We start from the raw sequence: 23,309 nt of genomic DNA, 5'->3' as shown, positions 1-23,309 counted from the left end.
GCTGTAAGCAGTTGCACAGCGCAACCTGACAGCAGACCACCACAGCTTATTGGAGAGTGCTGCTCATTCAGACTAAATTGACACATTAATCACACTGGACACCATTCAGATTAGTTTGTTGACACCGTAGACAGTTTAATCAGTGAAGACAATGGACTTTCCTATCAACCTTGAACCTGCAAATTATGAGATATTCTTCTTAAGTTTTTCTGCATGTGCTTTTATTCCACTACAACTATGACACTCAAAGAATACTATAGCGCAAAATAAGCTTTCTTCCTATGTGTTTTGGACATAAGTACCAACCAATGTGTTCCTTAGCAGCGCAGATTTATAATCACAGGCTTTCTGAGCCCATATGAAATCAGTGTGTGGGCCTGACCCAATAATAAACCAAGCCTACAAAAGCAGCAGACTCAGGGAGGGAGTCAGCTGTGTCAGGGCCTGTAAACTGAGCCCGTCTCCTGCCCGTGGGAGCGCACCGGGCTGAACAGAGGGGAGAGGCTGACTTTATTGCTAGAGCAGCCCAAACCACAGGTGGCTATTTCTAGAACAGCAGCCTGTGTGGCTGTTTAGCAAAACCCAGCCTTCAGGGAAAAACCCAAATCCACACCGGTTCTCACCTTGAGAAAGCCTCGTCCAGACCGTCCTCCAACTCCTGCCACACAGAACATACACATATGGGTTAAAGAGAAAGTTCATATCATGAGAAATGATTAAGTAAACAGTGCTTGTTCGTGAGATGTTACAGCCCCGTTTCCACCGAACAGTCTGGTTCAGTTCAGCTCAATTCATTACAAAGAATAGTAACTTTTGTTCTGGATGGTACCAACAGAACCACTCTACTCCACCTAGGGTTGCACGTTATAAAGACAATGTGCAATATGTGATAATGTTGTTGAATATTGCAGTAACAATACTACTTGCAATAAATAAACGTATAATAAAATGTACTCAGTTTTGCCTTCCTGCTGCTTTCCGAATACTGCTAAAATACAACAAATTGCTTGTTGAATAAAAAACTTACAGAAAATGATTTCAAACATTCTTGTGTTGAACAAATTGAACATTGCACTGATAACAGAAGGCACTGATAAAAGAAGATACAGTTATATTTGTAAGGGCAGTTTTCTATGGATACTCTGTTTCAAGTAACTCAAAAGAATCATAATATCGTGCAATAATGCAGTCTCACATAATGTGTTAATCATGCTAGTGGACATCACAATGACAATAAAACACAATATATCGTGCAGCCCTACTTCCAACCCCTTTTTTTGTTACCCCTCTGTTAAGGGACCTGGCTCACTGATCATTTACTAAATGGTGGAGCTAAAACACTACAGTTCCTTGATTCCTCAAGAGAGAATAGTCACTCTTGGTTGAGGACTCAATGCACAAATCGGCTATTTTTAAAAATCCCATTTATTGATACAGAGATTATAATCACTCCAGCCTGTTCTTTTTTTGTTCCAAAAATATTGCTGCACAACCCCGATCTGTGGACGATCAACTAGATGCAGATGCTCCTCTGCGTTGCTGACAAAGAGGAAGTGCAGGAGAGCTAGATGGAGCAGTGAGTAACAACATGCCCGCCTACATTTGAGAGTACTGTCTGCGGTGAAAACACTTAACAGTAGGGATAGACCGATATGGATTTTTTAGGGCCGATGCCGATACCGATTTTTTTCCATCACCCTTAGCCGATGACCGATTATGGACTGCCGATTTTCTTGAGCCGATATTTGGGGCCGATACTGCTTTTGCTCCCTCAATTTACATAAAAAAAAATGACACAATGATAACAAATATTACAGGTCTCAAGTTTAAAATAAGAAACATTTATTGAACAGTAAAAAATACTAAAACAAGATGGAAAGTTGAGGTAGAACAAGTAGAATATCATTATTATTATTATTATTATTATTATTATTATAATACATTCAAATAAAAAAAAGAGTTCAGTGCTCTTAAATCTTCCAGTAATATCTTTATAAAATAAACAAATATTTAAGCTGAAGCATAAATAAAACAACAACTACTGTACAAGTAGGATTCAACAGCTTTGTTCAACTTAACCACATACTTTCAAATGAAAAAAAGTGCCAGGGAAAAATAAATCCGCGAACCCACGCGCGTATCGGCCGATGCCGATACAAGAAAAAAACTCAAATATCTGCCCGATATATCGGGCAGACGATGTATCGGTCTATCCTTACTTAACAGATCTAAGGTAGAGAGGTCAACAGCCAACTGTTTACCAGTTGGTAAGTGGCTCAATTTTGAGCCAAAAATCCCCTTTAGCATATCTTATCACTGTTCTGTCAGCAATGTTAGCAGTGTCAACATGGCTAGTGGCACTAACATCGGTAACAATAGGTGGTGACCGGAGGGTGGCTGCCATGTTTCAGTAATTGCAAATCAGCTGCACTGCTACCTGGCAGCTAGCAGCTGTGACCCGAGTGTTGTACAGGCTAGGCTAGGCGATGAATGCTGAGTGCCAAAAGTCTTGCAAAAAGGCCAGCTAACCAGTGGAGATGACAGTGTGGGCAGTGGGCACTATGTTTCTGCATGTTAACACAGCTAGCTGTCTGTCAATAAAGTCAACAGAAAAAAAAATTCAAGGAAAGACTTTTACAACATAAAGCTAGAAATTTTAACCACCTCTGAATAGATAGACAAGTGTGTGGTGGAAACAGTGCTCAGTATATTCACTCACACATGTACACAGTCACCTCATGCCTCTGTTCTCTGGCCTCACATGTCTGTGGGGGTTAATCTAGGCTACATGCAGCCCACACCCTCTTCAGCAATGTGACCATTTGATAAGGCCAGTTCAGTTCAATAGGCTATTGTCAGACTCTGCGTAGCAGCTGTACAACTGTAGAATCCACTCCTTTGAATACTACAGGTACAGCACATCACTGGGCACTCAGACTGATTGATCAGTGTTTCCTACATACCATTCTTCTCTTCCCATCTTATCAAGCCTGAACAGCTGAAACCTACTGACCAGCCTGACTCTTGTCTTACCCATACAGTATTGTTGTTCTCTGTAGCATGATTATGCACCATAAAGGGATCCGATTCAGTCTGCTTTGTTCCTGAGTGGACCAGCGCCGCGTTGGCTCCCTCTGCCAAATCCAGAAGTTTTCCTGTGGCTACCTCTGTAATACAAAACAAACACATAAATGCATAAAATTCACATGCAACCTTCCACATTCACCATTAGATTCAGTTTCTAAACAAGAGACAACTGCGTTGATAAATTAACCATCCTGTGATTGGCATACTTTAACAGTACACAGCAGCATGCATGCACAAAGTCAATGACGGCATGCTATTGGTTAAGGTCCACTTTTTCTTATTAAGCCTCTAATGTATCTCACTGATGCAGCCATCTGTGGATTGTCACTTATGATAAGTGAGCAGGGAGTAACCCCCTGACTCGCACGCCCAACCACTATGACACCACTGATCTGTAATGGGATTGGATTGTAATGGCCTCGCCCGATGATTAATGTGTGTCAATAATGTGTGTCAACAGTAATTTCTGTCTAGTCTTTAGGTTAATGGTTTCCGGAGAGAACAGTGAAAGCTCAATAAGTCTTCTACTGTTTAGCACAACTGAAACTTCAATCCTTAAATGACCTTTTCCCTATTTTCTATGTTCCTCAAAAGAGACGCTCACATACAAGCGAGTTAGCATGCAACAGCAGCTCCCTTCGACTTGTCCTCTCTGTCAACAGTGGCTCAAAGGCATTTAGGATATTCTGCTGTTATAAAGAAGGCAATATTGTGGGACTGGGGCTGTCATTTAAGTGGAAAAAGAGCAGGGATCAAGACTCATCAGACGGTTATATGGTTTAAGAGCTTAAGTGTTTGTTTGGGTGGAGGGGAGGTTCTAGGAGCAAACACCCAGACAGTGCATTGAACTACAGCTTCAACGATTAGTCGATTGATTGATTGGAAAAAAATTGGCAACAACTTTGATATTAAGCAGAAATTTCAAATATTTGCTGGTTCCATCTTCTCAAAAGTCAGAGTCGGTTATGACAGTTAATGAAACGCCTTTTAATTATGGACTGTTGGTTGGACAAAACAAGTAATGTCAAAATGTCAATTTGGGCTCTGGGAATTTCTAATATGAATTGAAAATTTCATAAAAAATTCATAAATTCTAAAAACTAAATGATTAATACAGAAAATAATTGCCATATTAATTGATGATATAAAGCCTAGTTGCAGCCCTACATTTCAAAGAATACACCTTTTATTGTGTTCATTTCTGTATCAATTACCATGAGTTATGTTGAATTCGTGAAGAAAACCTTTTTTCTTACACGACCTCCACAGTGAAAGGAAAATCCAAAAAAGGGAAATATTCTTAATAAATTGAAATAAATGGGGACTGTGTTTAACAAAAATCTGTTTACAAATTCTCAGACAACTCGTGTTGTATAATCTAAGTGATCTAAGTTTATCCAGTCGTATGCTCAGTACTTCCAAAACACATGCAATTTCACTATAACATTATTTAAAACACTTAGGCCTACTAGTAGCACACCCTGAGGGTACTTGGGCGCTTGTTTGCTTATGACCTCCATTTAAAACGAGCGAGCCGGGGCGTCGGTAGCTTAGTGGGTAGAGCAGGCGCCCCATGTACAAAGCTATTGCCGCGGCCCGGGTTCGAATCCAGCCTGTGGCCCTTTGCGGCATGTCATCCCCTCTCCTTCTCCCCCTTTCACGCTTATCTGTCCTGTGCATTAAAGGCAAAAATGCCCCCCAAAAAATCTTAACCAAAAAAAAAAAAAAACCAGCGTGCCCAGGCATGCTACACGGGTGTGCATGAAACTGTTTGCACTGACGTGTTTTAAATTGTATTGTTTAGCAAAACAGCATGTGTTTGGAAAGTACTGAGCACACGACTGGACAAAAAGGATTTGGATTTTACTGCATGAGTTGTGTAGGAGTTTGTAAACTGACATTTTGACATACTTTTGCTGTTTCCATTCATTACAATTTTTGGATCCTCCGTTCATGGTGGAGGCATGCGAGAAAAAGAAAGTTTCCTCTATGAATTCAAAGTAACACACGATGAGTGGTTAATACACAAATGGTCAATTTGCTGGTGAAATATTCCTTTTACCTTGCACAAAGGAGAAAACTAAGTAGGGATGATCAATATAAAGCAGGCTGAATCCCCCAACAATCAGTGTGACATTTGTATTTTGTAGCCACTGTAAGAGGCCTGGCGCCGGGAGAGAGCTGAAGATATCATGTCTCATGAATAAAGCTGACTCACCTCTGACAACGCCACTGATCCCGAGAGTCCCTCTGACTCAGTGGCATGCCATTTGATCAGCCAAAGTGAAGGGTACATAAATGTAACCTTGTGATAGCTTTAAAGCTCTGCTGTCCCCAATCACTGCCTTAGGGCTGGCAGTGAAAACCTCTGGCAGGACAGAAATGCTCACCCTTTTTCAAAAGGCACTCAGAAGCCTCTACTGTGTATTACTATGCCGTACAATTACGCCAATTTGCTTTACAGAAATACTATCCGCTGGCAGCCAAATGACCCACCGAATGGTCAGCGGGAAACGTTAGTCCAAAAATGCACACCAAGCCTCTCTGTTGCCAGAATCTGTTTCCAAGCCCTACTTTGTCGAGTCTTCTCACTAGGGATCATCCTTAAAACCCGTGTCGGCCATAAAATGCTACACGTTCAGGGCCACAGCCCCAAATAAAGTGTCAGAACAGATTTAGAGAGATCTCTGTCTGGCTGGAGGCCACCTGGCTGGGCAAAGGGGGGAGTTCAGTACAGAATTGATGTTTTGAGATGTTTTTGAAATTTCCTGCAAAACAAACAAACAAAAAAGACTGCCTCTGTCGCAAGCTGAAACCTCCTGTACTAAAAGGATCAGAGTACAGTGGCTGCTCACAAAGTGTGACAGGGAAAAGGCATGCACATAGCAGACGAACAAAGAGAAAGAGCATTATGAGGAATAAGCGTGCAGCCATTGTGCCACTGGCAACAGGATGCTCCTCGTCTTATTGTATCTTAGACCGTGGACAATACATGGAACTAATAATGCCTCAAGGTTTTCTGGCTCACTGGATGTCAACAACATATTTAGAAGGCATGACCCGTGTCTCAAGTCCTGGAATCTTGGTAAATCTGATCAAACAATGGGGCTCACAGAAAATGTGGGCCTCTTTCATGCTTTTTACACAAACAGGACTGTAATTGTGCTTCCAGAGTTGGACAGAATATGGCTGTTTGTTCACGAACAGTTCTCTATTGTACTATACTATGAAATGTCATGGGGATCGGTGAACCAAGATTTGTTCTTAATGGATCTACAAAACAGCAAGGGGGCTTAATGTTTTCGAATTAAAATGACCATCATCATTGTCATTATCATCATACATAATCACCCAAAAATGTCATTTGCTGTTCATCGTGATGATGCTAGTGAGAAAGAATAACTGAGAAAATAAAGACTGCTGTCAGCTGACCCGCAGCCTTTATAGAAGCCAACCTTTGACAAGTGGCTGAATACTCCTCCTTCCTCCTCGAGGCTACGATTACTGTGACAGAGAGGGCGAAGGAGAGAGAGAGAGAGAGAGAGAGAGAGAGAGAGAGAGAGAGAGAAAGACGTGATGATGGGTGACATGACTCACCTCCTCCCTTCAGGCTGCCCAGGCTGGCCGAGCTGTCCGACTGAGAGTTGCTGGCTCCTTCTCCGTCTGAACCTGACTTCACTCGCTTTTCTTTCTCTGTGTGGGGAACCACATGAGGTGGAGGAGAACAAAAAGAAAAGAAAAGAGAGCAGTCAGTGAAGACAAGCGAACTACGATTCAGGAGCTTGTAACCACAGGGTGAGTGCTCTTGCAGTGCAACACTGACTGAACTGTTTACTTTGCTGAAAATGTTTCGCTAACCAAGCATATAATGAGTGTAAACAAATTAGCAGCAGTAAATTGGCAGATAAGGTTAAGGCCATTACTCAAGCCATCTGTCAGCTGAAACCTAGAGGGTCTGGGCTTCAAAGATTGTAACACACATACTTCATAGAGCAATAAATAGAGTAACAGCAGCATTTAAATAGAGTAGGCATGGCATCTGGGTCAGAAGGATAATATGCTCTGCTAACTCCAAACATTCTCACCTGCTAAGACTGTTTTCCACACAGTGCAGATCAGCAAGTGCAACTGATAACAGCTTTCACAGTATTTTCTGCTCTCTTAAACTCAGTCTAGAGTAGAATAGTTACATGGCTCGTATTTAACGAGCATCTCAGAATCAGTCCTCGGGAGTAAACCTGGGACTTAAAACACTCCTGCATCACAGTGGGACTTGAGACTAATTTATAAAGCCTCTCCATGAAAAACACTAAACCTTCTCTTCCACTGCAGTGGATTCTGCAGAGTGTTTCATAGGGGTGGCCAGATGAAGCCACTAAAAACCAAAAGCCATTACTGAATTGCAGAATTCTATTGTGCTGTTATATAGAGGCGAGTTAAGGAACCACATACTGATATTTTACAATTAACATTACTAATTATCCGACATGCACAGACTTATACTGGTACAGTTATCATTTTAAGTTCTTCAACAATCCTATTTTAATGTATTATTTATCTGTGCATTCAATTTTCTTTAAATAGGCAAGCTGTTCTTTTCTTTATCAAAACAAATATCAAGCTTTTACGGAAAAGTACGTGCGATTTGGGAAAATTCAGTGGAGTCTAGCGGTGAGGACTGCAGATTGCAACTACCTGAAACTTCCTCCCAGCTAGAATTCATTCACTTTTCATTGTTAGGGAGAGATTTTTTTTAATCGGGAGCCAAATTATCCGCAGAGATCTCTTCCTCTCCAAAACAAACCAACAGTGATTTTAAACAGTAAAAACACAGAATAAAGCAGTTTCACATTAAAAAAATCGAAAATGTGAAAACACGAATGGTCCTATCCAGAGCCAGTCTTGGTTTGTGTATTCTGGGATACTGGAGAAACATGCAGACTCCCACTCCCAAAGTAGGTATAAACGGCTCATTCTTGGGTAATAAAAACAAAACAATTCTTGTTTTGAGGGGATTCTTAGGGCGGCAGTGGGGGGACCAGCGATTGTATCAAGGTGACCGTGCCAGCGCCTCAAGTCTTGGGAAATGCATTGTAACAACATGAACATCTAGTATACTGTTATGGTGCATCCTATCCTTTTATATATCACAGCCCTGTGATTTATGGTTATTATTTAATTAACATAGCCTTACTAAAACTTGATTGAAAACCCTATAAAAATATTTTACCTGTTGTGATTAAGTCCAATCTCACTGAGGACCCTTGTTGTGTGCATTATGAGTTGTACGAACACTATCAAAGTTTGATTCATTACTTCCGAAATTATTGGCTCTGACATGAGTCATCACTGTTGTGCAGCTGCATTTCGCTCCTTACAACACAACAACAATCTGTCAATAAGCTTATTGTCATCAAGTACTCCCAAAACATCTCTCCTCCTCTCACAGAATATCTCTGCCTGAATACTATCTCTTGAGCAACTTCTAACAGGTAAGGACTCTTCTGGAGCACTCCTCAATATCAGCAGAGATAAGAGTGATTTCTTCAGTTAAAGTTGATCAAATGCTTTTACTCCTGGTCCTAAAAGTAGGACCAAAAATGTGTCACTCTGAGAATATTTGGTTTTAGGGCCTTGTGTTTTGCATTTTGGCAGTCGCCATCTTGGATTTTTGAAGTCAGAAGTGACCACATTTGGACGACAAGGAGGAGCTGCGGAGGAGCGGGGTGTGGCTCTGACTCATAGACTGTGGTCATGCCTCATAGACAGCCTGTAACTCAAAGTGCCCTGCCCTTACATGTATGTATTTTTAAACCTTTATACAATGTAAACAGGTGAGTTGTATACGAATTCAGCCCATATACAGTTGTCATGAATGGGGAAATTAGCCAAAGAGACCAAAACAGTTTTTTGTACCAGGCTGTAAACATATTTATTTTTGCTGTAAAGTTGGCCATTTTTACATGGGGCTCAATGGGGATTTACTCGCCTTTAGAGCCAGTCTCAAGTGGCCATTAAACTGCAGTTTTTGACACTTCAGCACTGGCTTCATTTTTCAGCCTCAGAGGTTGCCATTTGGTTAAGAGTGATCTTGTGTCCTTAGACACATGATAAATACAGGCAGTCTTCACACAAATGGGTACATAAACACTTATCTCTGCCCACTAACTAAAACATTACCATTGCCCATTATGTGAAGGTAAGGCAGATGCTCAAACAAATCAAAAGTTACACAGGAAGACACAAGACCAAGTTACACAGGAAAACACGAGGAGTGTAAACTCCTCGAGGAGCCAACATGCTGACCTGCTGTAACTCAAGCTTTCAATACTGTGGCTACAGATCAAATGTCCATTTCTGTCTAACAAGGTCTGCTTACAGAGAGGAGGTGGTTTTTTATTTCATCATTTTTCTTGATCTAAAAATAAAACATCCCATTTCCCATGAGCCCAGGTAGCGTAGTGATGGCAGTGTTACAAAAGTCTCCCCAGGGCACCTGTTTTCCCCCACTGCCTTTCCAGTGCATCAGCCTGCTAAACATGGACGCAACTTAAAGATATGCCAGTTCAAAGTTAGCTGTAGTGTTTATACTGAATATTCTATGAACACAGATTTATGAACAGAGATGGGAGCAGTAATATACAGAAGAATGTGGGTCAGGAATGTGTGGTGGGCTGTGAGGAGCCTCTGTGGGTGGTGAAGGAGAAGTTTGTAAGAAACAGAAGCAGAAATCTAGACAGACATACAGTAGATACCCTCTCTTCCTGCCCTGATCCTCCGGAGTCCTGTAACTTTAATGAAACCTACTCGAAAGGATTTTTTTCCCTCTCCCAGTCTCCCTTTCTTCCTTGCTGCCACAAGAGAACACCACTACTTCTTTTTGAGAAAAAAAAAATCCTTCCCTTCCCCTCCATAACCCTCAACCAGCTAGGCATTAGTTCTCCTTCATCAGTGACATCATACTGAACTAGAAGAAAACAGCTCGGCAAATTAAACAGCTTATTAGGCCCGCCTCGAAAAAGAAGACAAGGAGAGGTGAAAAATGGTGAGAGAAGGAAAGTGCAAGTAAGACATAATGAAAAAAAAAAAAGATCTGGGAGAGAAAAGTATGAGGTGAAAGAGTGAGGAGGCAGCAGACTTAATATTCAACTCAAAGTTACAAACAACCAAATGAAGAGGCGTGAGGCAAGGAGCCTGTGGCCTTGATGTTAGGAAAAATAATCCCTCCCCAAAGTGGAAATGTGCCCACATTAAAACATTCCTACACACCACAATAGAAAAAGGAGAAGGAGAGGGGGTAGAAATGTGGAGTAAATAAAAGAGGCTGCTAGAATTTTCATACAGTGCAAGTGTGTGTCTCTAAAGGACTGAATAAATAAGCTCGCCTTCGCGTGAGACAGGATCAATGGCACCAACACTGAATCTGTCAGGGGGTTGAGCTCCCACTGACACACGCGCACAATCATTTTCCTTTCTTTCTTACACACTCCCCATCCCAACAGCCCTCTGTGCCCCGCCTTTCATGCTCTCTTGCCCTCGTCCCCCATCCCCCTCCTTCGCTCTCCTCTTCTTCACTCTCCTTATAATAAGCAGGGTGCTGTGATGGGGGAGGAGAGTGAAAAGAAAACAACTCGACAGAGGGGGGGTCAAGGTGTCAGGTGCAAAACAGACAGACGGCAACAAAGGATAATCACAAAATTCAAAAGGGCGCCGACAAGGCAACACACATGAAGATGAAGAAGACGGGAGGGGAGCTGTGATGCAGAAACCCATATTATGTGGCAAGAAGTGCTCATTAACACTGGAGTCATACATGCAGTAAATTACATGCATGTTCTGCTGAGCTGTACAAAAGAATGTGTGTGACACCGTCCTTACACAGCACTTTGATCGCCTGCTGTGTCCATGGTGGTGCCTGAAAACGCACTGTCTGCTCATCTCCTCAGTGTAGTCTACTATTAAAAAGGTGTGTATTTAAAGGGTGGTTATTTTTGTTGTTTGTACAAGGTTTTTATATCATTCTGGAGCTTTCCAGTAGTGTCACTGATGTATTCAAATCCAAATATTCACATTTTGGATGAAGTATGTATGTTTTAGCCTAAAAATGCTATAAATAAATGCTCTACAAACTGGGTCCAGATCTTTGAATCCATCCACTGAATTGAATTTGAGTTGACTGATTCTGGTCTGGCATCGCAACATCAAACAGCGGATTCTTGGTTAAAATTAAAAAAAAGAAGAGAAGAGCACCGCTGGGCGACTAAAAATTAAAAAATCAGCAGGACTAATGCTGCTGTCAAGAGGTGTGCTGGAACCAATAAGGAGTAATCACAACAATAGCTGATGCTATAGACAAGATAGACGCTGCTACTGAAGCTGTTCGAAGTCAACATGTCTTCTTAATACCACCCAACACTGTGCTCTGTTTTACTTCACTTCACTCTCAAAACCCCGGTAAAACAGGCATGTTGGCATAACTACGCATCAATGAGTGCATTGCTTAAAATGCAACAGTGAGGGTCGGGAAAAGCTGTTAAAGTGGAGTGAAATCTGTCAGCCAGCAGCAGCAACCATGTAATTGTCAGGTGACAAAACACACATCGATATCGGCCTACAGAGCAAAAGACGTTAGCTTTCCTGGTTGACAAATAGTTGCCTGCATGGACAGAAATGTTCACGATATGATTTTATGTAAGCCCGAATGACATTCATCAGTTTTCTGTCTATCACTCTCCCTGACTTGCTTGTGCGTGTATGGGCCATGTGGTTGTGCTGACACGAAATTTAGCAACGGATCCAGCAAGTCTGCCAGCTCCGATAACTGTTAAATATGTGCAGACTCTGCCTACTTGGCGCACCGCAGGTGTATGCCTGCATGCTAATGGTGCAGACCCATAGTGGACATAAAATGACATTAGATTCAGGTGAACATGTGGATCTCTACAGACTGGTTGCGGATACTTGAGTCTTGCTCCCCCGCGGAAATCAGTCAGAGCAGACACAATGTCAGAGTGAAGATAAAAACGCAGTTTGACAAATTGACAATCCTGTCAGGCAAGAACAACATTGTTGCTACATATAAACACATGTACTGCTGTGGACACTGCGTTAGTTCAGTTAAGTCAAACAATAACAAACAAACTGAGCGATCATGTTAACAGTAGACCAGCATTTCCTGTGCTGTGAGGTAAAATGACCACTTCTGTCAATGGAGTCTGGTGGCTTTGAAGAGAGCATAGATAACGGCTTCAGCTCCCTGTTGAAAAGGCAAAGTAATGCAGTACAAAAAGCTAAGTATAGAGTGCACTTACACTGACTTTTTCAGTACTCCTTTTTTTGGGGAGGCTAAAGTACATTTTGCTGCTACACCCATCCACAGTCATCAGACTCCTCTGACAGAAACAGTAATTTTATTTCCGGGACACAGGGAGTTACTGGTTACCACTTCCCCAATCGGCCAACCACCATCTATGTGTAGCTCATACACTCTGTGGATCTATGTATGTGTTTATACAGTATAAATGCAGTATAACATTAAATCTCAGTGTGTCTTCACCTGCTTAAATAAAGGTTTAATAGCACCATGTTCCACCTCTAAGTTTCAACATTACAAGCTAACGCTTTTCTCACTCTCTATGCTTTTACTGTCAGCAAAAAGCGTGTGTGTGGGTGGAGATGTGTGGGGGGATCAATGCTGGAACCTACATCACCGCTTTTTGGAAATGGCTGAGTGTTAGTGTCTACTTAAAAAACACGGAAAAGAACGCAGATGGACCCACCCTTTAATTTAAAGAAGCTGAACGCTTTCTATGTTGGACATCAAACAGAAAAATATAAATATATAATGTGGAGAAACGGAACACCTTTTTGGTGAAGGTGAAAAATATGGCAGCTCCCACACATCCGAGTCCTGTTCTCACTATACAAGGAAAGATTTACCTCCAGTCAGCCCACCTCTGGCCCAGGCTGACCTTAATTCCTCTCCACCCCTCCCCATGTCGATACCTAGATGAGTCTTTAACCATGACTAAGCTGCCTGGAATAAAGAAGCATCACTAAACTAAAACAGGTCTCTCTGCTCTCTGGCCGATGATTTAACCACTGTATGGGGGAACTGGTTCAATCAATGGGGACATTCCTCTTCTGTATGTGTGTGCGAGTGTGCGTGTGTGCGTGTGTGTGTGTGTGTGTGTGTAAAAAGGACAACACTGACGGGCAGAAACAGTCCTCCAGTAATTTGTGTGACCCCTCTCGAGGGTGTCAAGGCCAAGACCAGGAAGACACAAGAAAATTTATGTGTCCACGTTGTGTGGGAAACCTCAAGAAAAAGGACAGGATCGTTGTTAGGAAGATAAAGGGTGTATACAGTAAATGGAGGGAATAACAACAGCAGGGGAGGAGAGGGAAGAGGAGAGGGAAGAGGAGAGGAACAATTTTAGTCGTCTGTCACACTCCTCTGGTCGTCGGGGGCAACCATGCGTACCTTCCTTGGCTGCCTGCCAGAATTCAAACGCCACTCTGAAAGCCTGAGCCACTGTTAGGGTTACCGCCTGGGCCTGTTGGAGGAAAGCAGAGAGAGACAGAGAGTGAAGCACAGGGATAAAATGAAAGAATTAAAGGAAAATGAGTAATACTCATATGCATCTCATCCACATGAGGGAAACGCAAGGAAGTCAAGGAGCTGCGACGGTGATAAAGACAGGAAGTGAACACAAACACAAGGGGTTAGTTCACAGCCACTTGGAAGAGGAGGAAGAGCAACCTGTGGGCTCCATGACATGTTGTTTATGTAACTGGGAGGATACGTGGCCTTTTGGCCAGAACTAAATTAGTGAGGGGAAGGAAGGGGAGGGAGTGGCTCACTCGTTCTGTAAACCTCCAGGGATGGAGAGAATGCCAGAGAGGGACGACAGCCTCCCCGCCCTTCATGTTTTCACTCCTTGTCTCTCTCCTGACTTAATACTTGGACATTTGCATACATACAAGTAAAGTGTGAAGTGGCAGTGCAGTTGTTCTGAGGTCTCTTTGCAGCATACTGTATCTGCATAAAGTGCTTTCCACAGATTGCCAGGAGCAAAAAAGAATCGAATACCTGAATGCAGAATTCTGCACCATAAAGAATCTTAAGCCTACATTTGTAACTGCAGCCTTATTTCACTATACATTTATTTATACGTAACATTAAAGGAATAGCGAGAGAGAGAGAGAGAGAGAGAGAGAGAGAGAGAGAGAGAGAGAGAGATTTCTGACATTAAACCATTGAGAGTTAATTTATTGTAAAATTTCAGGTTCAAATTTGCCTTTGCAAAAAAAGCTGTTTGAAATGATGCTTAGCGTTGTTGTGTGTTTATTTATTTATTTATTTTTTAAGTATTTTAAAAGTTGAATCACCAGTACCGTTTTAAGTATTGTTTTAGCATCAGTGTCAGAAAAAAACCAAAACCAAAACCCACTGATAAGCAGATTTTGTTGACCTCGGACAGAGCCTGGCTACTTCTTTCTCCTGCTTTCCAGTCTGTATGCAAAGCTAAGCTAACCTGCTAACTGCTGGCTAAAGCTTTATATCTAACAGACATGAGACTGGTATCAATCTAGTCACCCTACTTTTAGCATGAAAGCAAGTAAGCATAATTCCTAAAATTATAATCATATAATGTAATTCAATTACTCATTTAATCGGAGATGAGAAATGGAAGGAGTGGTAAACTTTATATCTCATATTTGGATCCAGCTGGTTTCCAACTCTTTGTGTTCACTTACAGAAGGTGAGTATATGCAACTTTGTCCATTACATGAAGAATTTATTGGAATACTTTGGGTAAACAGCCTACAGTGGCACAGCATTTGGTAATACACAGTAGTACAAACTCATTTACGTACCATTTTTCTCTTAGTGCAGAGGAAGGCATGACACTCCAGAGTCTCATTGTGTTGGCTCTGGACGATGTAGGCAAACACTTTGTCATGCATCTTGTCTGCTGTGCAATATGATATTCTGAAAAAGAGAAAACACACAAACAGATGCACACATTTTAATAAGAACTAAAAGACTTAATAAAGTGACCACAGATAGAGTTGGGCCATTGTGCAACTGTGCAAATCTGCACTAAGCTCATAAGCTAGTCCAGCAATCTGATTCAAACTGTTCAATCTAGCATTTCTCTAAACTGCTAGAGAGAACAAAATCCCTGCAATTCTTGAAGCCAGCTGCACTCGCAATCTCACTGCTTTGCACATGGTCTAATACAAACCCCAGCTGTGTGCAGGTACAAAGCTGAACAATGTCATGTATTTGAACTGAACACGTGCGCACTGGACATCTGTGCTGATGTGACATCTCACCAAAGGGATGCCGTTCCTTTGTGCTTTTTAAACAAGTTAGCACATCACACTCCCACTGTGTCCACCTGCTTAACAACCATGACACACAGAGTTTTAAATTACAGCCTTTAGAATGGGCCTGGTCCCTGTAAGGCACATGAAAAGCCTCACATTGACAGAGGTGATTGTTCCTGTCTTGTTGTGTTGTAGGAGGTCATCTACTGCACAGAGACTTTTTCCGTGTCGCATGAGAGAGAGGTATCAGTCTTGCTTGTCAGTCTCAGGTGCAAAGTAGGGATTTAAATTAAGCTGTAATGCTCCACAAATAGCTTTTCTCCACTATTTGATCATCCTGTTATTACCCTAATACCAAAGCGATGGGTGTACTGGCCAGTTGAGGAGGGAGACCCAAAACGATGGTGGAAGGCTATAATGAATGTCTGCCATCTGTCCTTCCTTTCCCCTTTGAGCATTGGTTCTGTGCTCAAACTTCATTGTGGGATAGTCACACACTTGGTTAACTAATGACTAAGGAATATGAGGTGTGGATATAATGAATAAATAAAAGTGAGGGAAGGAGAATGTGGAGAGATTTAAGAATCACAGCTGCAGTCCACACAATACAACAGAGATTTACGGGCAAATGTTTGGGAGGGAGGGCTTCAGGGAAATTGGGTGTCTAGGCAAATCCATTTCTTTTATTGGTCGTCCGTCTTCTTAGCAGATGTCCGGGGAGGAGAGCTCCAATGGGGTGCGAGTTAGAACCAGCTGCTTTATGTCTTCACACCATCCTGAGGTCACAGCTGGACTCACCTCACGCAGTCAGCCTTTTAATTGCTCCAGTATTTACCTCATATTCTTCAAATGAGAGAATCCATTATCAGTGCAGCAGTTTTACTAGAGATGCATTGCAGAAATAAAGAGTTACATGCATTGTGTATTTCTGCACATGAAATAAAAGAGAAGCTGCTGTAAACTTCTCTGAAATTTGTGATGAAGACATCATCAGTGGAGCTGAAATGATTAGTTCGCACATTTTCAAATGGTGAGGCAGTGGGAGACATGAAGCAAAGATACTGTGGTAAAAGATACAGGTGCCTGCCGGTGTTCTAAACACAGCAGGAAGTTTGGTTCACCCCTTTGGCCCATTTACCAACATGGTAAGGATCTGCAGCAGCAGCAACGACTGTGCCACACAGCTCATGGAGGCACTAAAGATATTTCAGCTAGTTCTTAGAGTTGTAACTCAGTCAAATCTGAACACGTATAAATAATACTCATTTTAAGATTCAGTGCAACTTGCACAACCTGAGGATATTATTATCATCTCAGATGTGCATTGCAAGATATCATCCAAAATCCATTCAGGAATAAAAATCAAAGTAATTCAGAATCAAAGTAATTCAGTGCTAGCTGTTTGCAAATCCATGGATACACTGCAAACAGAAACTGATATTAGCTGTTTCGGTACACTTTTGATGGTGCCAATTATGGTGCCAGCTAACTAATTCCAGAACACTGTCAACCTATCAAAGCTGGATCAGTTAATCAAGCAATCCAATATAAAATGAATCAGCAATTTTGATAACTTATCATTTACGTCACGTTTTCCTAGCAAAAATGCCAAACATTATGTGGTCCCTGCTCCTAACTGTGAAGATTAGCAGCTACTGGACTGGACAAAACTAGCCTTTCGAACAAAGGTTGAAAGCTACAGTCGATAACTTTTATGAAAACAACTTTGTGACATATTTGCTGAAACTGTCACTATATTCTGAAAGAAGTACATGAGACAGACAGTCTGTGAAAAAAATCACGGCCCTCCTCCTCTTCCCACTGCCTCTTAGCAGCATTTGCTAGAGTTGACCACGGTGCACCAAAAACAACCAATCAGAGCCGAAGCTGCCGTCAATCATGTCTATCATTCCATGAACTGCGGTCAACCTGTAAAACTAAGCAGCACTGATCAATTATGAATCAAAACTCTGTTACTGCATTACGTATTTCTCACCTCAAATGTTTTCAGAAACATATTTTAATGTACTGTTTAGCCATCTAAAGAGAAAGTTTGTGACCCTGCTGCCATATTGGAAACATGCTACCGAAATACCAAGCATTGAACCTTCTCATTTACAGCTAAACTAAATTAAAACATGTTTCTGAAAACATTTGAGGTGAAAAGAATAGACAATGTAGCAACAGAATTTTCAGTTAAATTTGATCAGCGCTGCCTTGTTTGACCGCAGTTCACGAGCAGTGATTGACATAACTGTCAGCTGCTTCGGAGACTCCTCAGCTCTGATTGGTTGTTCTGGTTCATGTGCACTAAGGCCATTAGAAGCGCTACATGGCTATAGAGGAGGCGGAAGGGGAATATTTTGTTTTGAAGATCATCTCATTTAGTGCTGTGTGAATATAAACACAGCTTTAAGGAAACTGTAAAAAACTGAAACGATTAAACAGAAACTATGAATCAGAAAAACAATCATCACATTTATTTTTAGCTGCAACCCTAAATGTCAGTGAATCAGAACTGATGTCACTCATGTCCGTTCAGTTTCATTTCAGTGTGCCTCTGAAAGCACCTAAAGATTACAACAACATTCCCACCTTATGGGTGTCATTTTGTCTTTCCTCTTCTGCAATGGATTTTTGTGTGCAATGTTTTTCAGGTTAAATCTGAAAAAACTGCCCAGTAACGTAGAGCCCAGATTTTTAATATAGATAAACCCTGCATGGCTGAGAAATAAACTTTGCTCTGATTACTCTAAGCTGAACAGTCAGGAAGCAGTTGCTTAATGACAAGTGATACAGAGTTGAGCAGGTGGCAGGAATTAAATTGTTCTCTAAAATCTCTAAAAAAAAACATCCCAAAGGTGACACAGGAAAGCCAGAAACATGGTCAGTGTAGACAACTTGTCAATCATACTGCTCGAGGATAACTTTAGAAAACTGTCAACACCTGAGAGATTTGTCCTCAATCTGCCAGCTTTTAGTAGAAATTATTCAACATAAGCCTATTCATGCCTGGAAAAATGATGGAAAGTCCCATCTCTCCTTGATATGCAGACTCATAAATGCGGAATTTTAGAAAAGTGATTCAAGCTTGGATCATAAGCTCGAGGCCAATGGAGGTTAGGCAGCTTTGAGCATGCAGGCTGTGGCAGGCAAGTGAGATCTGTAGGCATTTACTAGAGAATGTGTGTGTGTCTGTGTGTGTGTGTGTGAGTGTGTGTAAAGATCAGACATACAGCTGTTGTAATGCTCCCAAGAGAGTTGAGATTGATGAGACATACTGCTGATAGACTGAGTGCTCTCTTCTCTCTCAGACACACACACAGAAACACATAACACTGCCTTGGAGTATCACACCTGCTCTTACACTCACATCAATCCAGTGATGGATGAGAGCAAATAACATCTTTTGTTTTATTGCAGGTGATAAGGACAAGCCTAGGGTGAAAAGTATTTCATAACTGGGGCCGTCCGACTGAGTCAGGGACACAGGATGCGTTAAGAATAGTGTCAAGAGTCGAACAGTCGAAAGAGGAGGACTGACCTGTATATGGAGATGTTTTCTATCAGCTGGTTGGAGGCACTGTCATAGAGGATGATTCCTCGTGGGGAGACTGTTAATGTGACTTTCTGCAGTTTTTTTCCACTGGCTTTGGCCTGGAACGAAAAAAAGAAGGAGAAATAAAGGGTGGAAAAAAAGGGTGTGAGTGAGACAGAGAGAAAAATCAATCTAGCCAAGTGTCAACCTTGCATTTATGTAAATTACCGGTACAACTGTGAGAGCTAATTTTGATCATGCCAGTCAATCAAGATCCACTGATGCCAGGGATACTGATAAACTAAGACAATCACGTTACAGAGCAAATTTCCTGCCATCAAGCTTTCATTGAATCCAGAGTGTAGGTCAAAAGATGCCAATCAAAAGCTATGTCAAATCATTTGAGAAATAACAGACCTTTGAGCCAAAACCTGCAGCGCTTCTGGCTCAGCAGGAAAATATGCATATGCAATAAGCCTATTAACAGACATTGTCAAAACAAATCCATAGACAAATATGAATATAAATTCTTATTGGGTAACTTCAGTATTTTTTTCAACTTGGATGCTTTTTTCCATGTTTTTGTGTCTAAGTGACTAATGAGAACAATAGTTTTTGAAATTGGTCCAGTATTGATCAAGTATGCTTTAGCTGGCAGCCGTAACAAAGGCTACGATGCAAACCCTCGGGGCATGTGCCCACTGTCAATCAAAGTCCTCTAAAAGAGCTTGTTTTTGCCACTGACAGGCTCAAATTATTATTATTATATTATTATTATTATATGTATCCCACAACATTATGGAAAGGATCCCTACAGAGACAGACCTTTTTGTTGAAGAGCAAGATCCTCTTTATTTAACCAGAAACAGCTCTTGTCACCAAAGCCACCAGACTCCATTTAAATAAACAGTAATTTTACAGTTTATGGAGCCAGCATATTTTCACGTCTAGCTAGGTGAATTAAGAGTTTATTACAATAAAACCAGACCTGGTGATTTTTGGAACAGTGAAAGGATGAATCAAGATGTTTCTTGTGAGTTTAAATTTTGGTTTTTTTTCGACTTTGCAGAAGTGTGTTTTAGGATTATAAAATTACCGTTTATTTAAATTAGGTCTGATGGGTTTGGCAAGCAGTTTCGAGGGTGTTTCTGCTTAAACAAAAAGGATATTACTCTTTAACAAAAAGGTCTGTCTCTGTAGAGATCCTTTCCATAATGTTGTCAGATACTTGAAATGACAATCTGAGCCTATCAATGGCAAAAACAAGCACTTTTACCTGATGTAAACTGACTGTGCATAATTGCCCTAGTTGTTTAGCACTCTCCTCAATACTGGCCAATATCAAAAACTGTTATTAATTACTTAGACACAAAAACATAAAATAAGGTACAGGTTGAAAAACACCAAAGTCACCCTTTAAGAGAACAAGTTCAACAACAAGCATGTGTGTGAGTGCGAAGCTAAGGGACATCCAGTCCAGAGTAAGTGACATCTTTGGCCTGACAAAATATTACTTTACATCAGGTTCTCCTATTACACAATATGACAAGTTAAGAAATATCCCATTCAGCAGCCTAACATCCTTTTCAGAGGGACACCAAGGGCAGCCAACAGATTAGGCCCAATCAGAGCCTCTGCCTTTCTCTCCATACATCACCGTGTCCTGAGTCCCACCATTCTGCCGCCGCTAACTTCATTATCCACTGAGCTGCCAGATCCAATAACATTAAGCCTTTTCTACCATGATAAAGCTGGGTGAGCCATATACTGAGCAACACTGTCCAAACTAATTGCATCCTCCTCTAAATGTCAGCCAGAGCCTCGGGGGGAGAGCAGGCAGCCAACCAGTCACTTTTTCACTGAGGTGTCAGTCAGGTCATAAACAGGAGAAAACTACAGGATGAATATGATTTCCAAGTGGTGGAGGTGGTGATGTGGGAAAGATATTATATGTGCTTGAGAGAAACTCATTTTCTGTGAATAGTTTTCTGAATAGAGTACGCTGACAAGAGGCTTTGGGTGCCCTTTGTTTAAAGGGACAATTCACCCCAAAATCAAAATACATATTTTTCTTCTTACCTGTAGTGATTTTTATCAATCCAGATTCTTTTGGTGTGCACCACACACTTCAAGCACCACAAGCCAAGTGCAATATAGTTCCATTATATTGGAGAGAAGGCATACATCGTTACTGCCGATATCTCCAACACTCGGCAAATCACACCAAAACAATCCAGACTGATAAACAGCTCTACAGGTAAGAGAAAACATTTGTATTCTTGATCATGGATGAACTGTCCCTTTCAGCTAATCCAGCTATGTGTGTGTGTCTTGCCTACTGCCAGGGTGTGTAGGTGTGTGTTGTCTCTAACCGTGGCCACTATCCTCTTGACAGCAGCCGCAGACAGCTCCTCTCCTTTGGGCTGCTCAACCATTGTGACCCCCAGGTACTTGAGCTGAAACACCATGCCCTCCAGAAGGGTCTCCCTCGTATCCGTCCAGTTCTCCGGAAGCTCTGCAAATGAAAGACATACATCAGTGACACTTCTGGTCATCAACAACCCTGCCGCTTGTTCTATAAGGCAGGCTGAGAGATATTCTGTCAGACATGTGTCAGTACAGCACAGCATTGTCTCAGTCCACTTGTGGGGTGGTTGAGTCAGCTCAGCTGTATTAGATACAACAGCAGCCAAATCATATCCTCATCATGGGTGTGTGTAGTGAGCACATGCTTAGCTATTACTCTTGGCAGGAATGTGAAAGCAAGTGCTCTGAAGGAATGTACATCCCACTGGCTGAAATAAATCAGAAGTGTGTTAGCATACTCTTTGGTAAAATAAAGAGTAAGGCATCATTTTTTTCTTGCAAATCTAAATCAAACAGTGGGTCATCTATTTAGCCCTTTAAGTTGGAGTTCTCCTATTCTGTAAAAAATGGTGAGAAGAGGGGAGAGCAAGTGCATGGATTGTCTAGCATGTGAGGGCTGTGTACAATGTTAGCACACATTAGCTTCAGTGTTCGCATATTTCTGGTCATTACAACAAACAGGAAAAACTTAATATTATTATCTATAGCAAAGTGAAAAGAAAACAACAGAAAAATATAGACAAATGTAACTGATAATAAATCATTTAAATGTTGATTCAGGATGTAAAAAGTTATTTCCTGTTGCCACCTTTGTTTGGATTTAGAAACAGAGTCACAACTTAGTGAAAGGTGTTCAAATCTTACTTTAATAAACCAGCAAACAAAATGTCTTTCATCCATATATAAGGACCCTGGGAGTACATGTATGCTGTAAGCAAAACACTTTCCGCAGCTGCTTCACAGTTAAAATCTTAAAGAGAAGAGACTGTTACTGTAAAGTTTAAAGTGTTTCAAGTGTTGAGCTGTAGTCACTGCTGGCAGCTTAGTTTTGGTTTGTGAGGTTGTGACCATGGTTTAAAGTTTTCACAGCTTTTTTGTCAGTGGCTTCACAGTGTTAAACACATGACCTGGTTAGGGGAAGAGATGCAGGTGCCTAGTTAAAGAATTTAAAGAAACAGTTCACCCCAAAATAAAAAAAAAACAACACATATTTTTCCTCTTACCTGTATGGCTATTTATCAGTCTAGATTGTTTTGGTGGGAGTTGCAGAGTGTTTGAGATATATGTCGTAGAGATGTCTGCCTTTTCTCCAATGTAATAGAACTAGATGACACTTGGCTTGTGGTGCTCAGAGCACCAAAAACACATTTGAAAAAGTCAACAGCAATGTCTCTTTTCAGAAATCATGACCCAGTTCCTCAAGATAATCCACAGACCTTATTATGAGCAGTTTCATGTAGGAACTACATGAATACTACAACTACTCTGGGGGTGAAATGTCCCTTTAAGCCACAATAGACAACCCAAATCAATGGTCACATGTGGTCTCTGAAATAAATAGGTTTTCATGGTTTTAAACTAGGTGTCAAATACAGATTCAAGAGATAAACAGGTCCCTCTTGACTGTTTGCCAGAGCTCATTTACAATCCTGCCAACTTCTGCCAGTGAAGTCATTCATAAAAGATAACCTCCTCCAGCATACTAGACGATCATACTTATTCAGGACCCAATATTGTAAATTTTGTCTGGAGAACGATACTCTGAGGCTGTGGTTTTCATTTCTTTTATCAGAAGGGTGCTTGATGAGCTGCTCCAGGCGATGTTCTTCTCTTCATATTATATCAGTACAAAGATAGCCGGGGGAGCCTGGTCACAGGACTACACCACAGAAATCGGGAAGCAGAAGTAGGGAAAGAGAAAATCACTTGTGTGAACTGACCTCCCTCCCAAATAAAACCAAATCTTAAGACCCATGTTAGA

At 41.3% G+C, this 23,309-nt stretch overlaps 1 protein-coding gene across 2 annotated transcripts in view; it reads right to left on the bottom strand.

Annotated features, from left to right (window-relative positions):
• Positions 1-23,309, bottom strand: part of ldlrap1b (low density lipoprotein receptor adaptor protein 1b) — a 44,908-nt gene that overhangs the window by 4,531 nt on the left and 17,068 nt on the right. The window contains exons 2-8 of one of the 2 annotated variants that reach the window (XM_049595311.1): positions 21,334-21,476; positions 18,968-19,080; positions 14,968-15,082; positions 13,571-13,643; positions 6,685-6,780; positions 3,073-3,167; positions 624-658 (exon numbers count right to left, since the gene is read on the bottom strand). In XM_049595311.1, coding sequence (XP_049451268.1) covers positions 624-658; positions 3,073-3,167; positions 6,685-6,780; positions 13,571-13,643; positions 14,968-15,082; positions 18,968-19,080; positions 21,334-21,476 — 670 coding nt within the window. Of the gene's footprint in view, positions 1-623; positions 659-3,033; positions 3,168-6,684; positions 6,781-13,570; positions 13,644-14,967; positions 15,083-18,967; positions 19,081-21,333; positions 21,477-23,309 lie in introns of both variants that reach the window. The other variant, XM_049595310.1, reaches the window with a different exon arrangement.

The sequence above is a fragment of the Epinephelus fuscoguttatus genome, linkage group LG14, assembly GCF_011397635.1.
Source record: "Epinephelus fuscoguttatus linkage group LG14, E.fuscoguttatus.final_Chr_v1".
NCBI classification, from domain to species: Eukaryota; Metazoa; Chordata; class Actinopteri; order Perciformes; family Serranidae; genus Epinephelus; species Epinephelus fuscoguttatus.
Note: the sequence above shows the minus strand (reverse complement) of the source record. Positions and strands in the feature narration are given on the sequence as shown.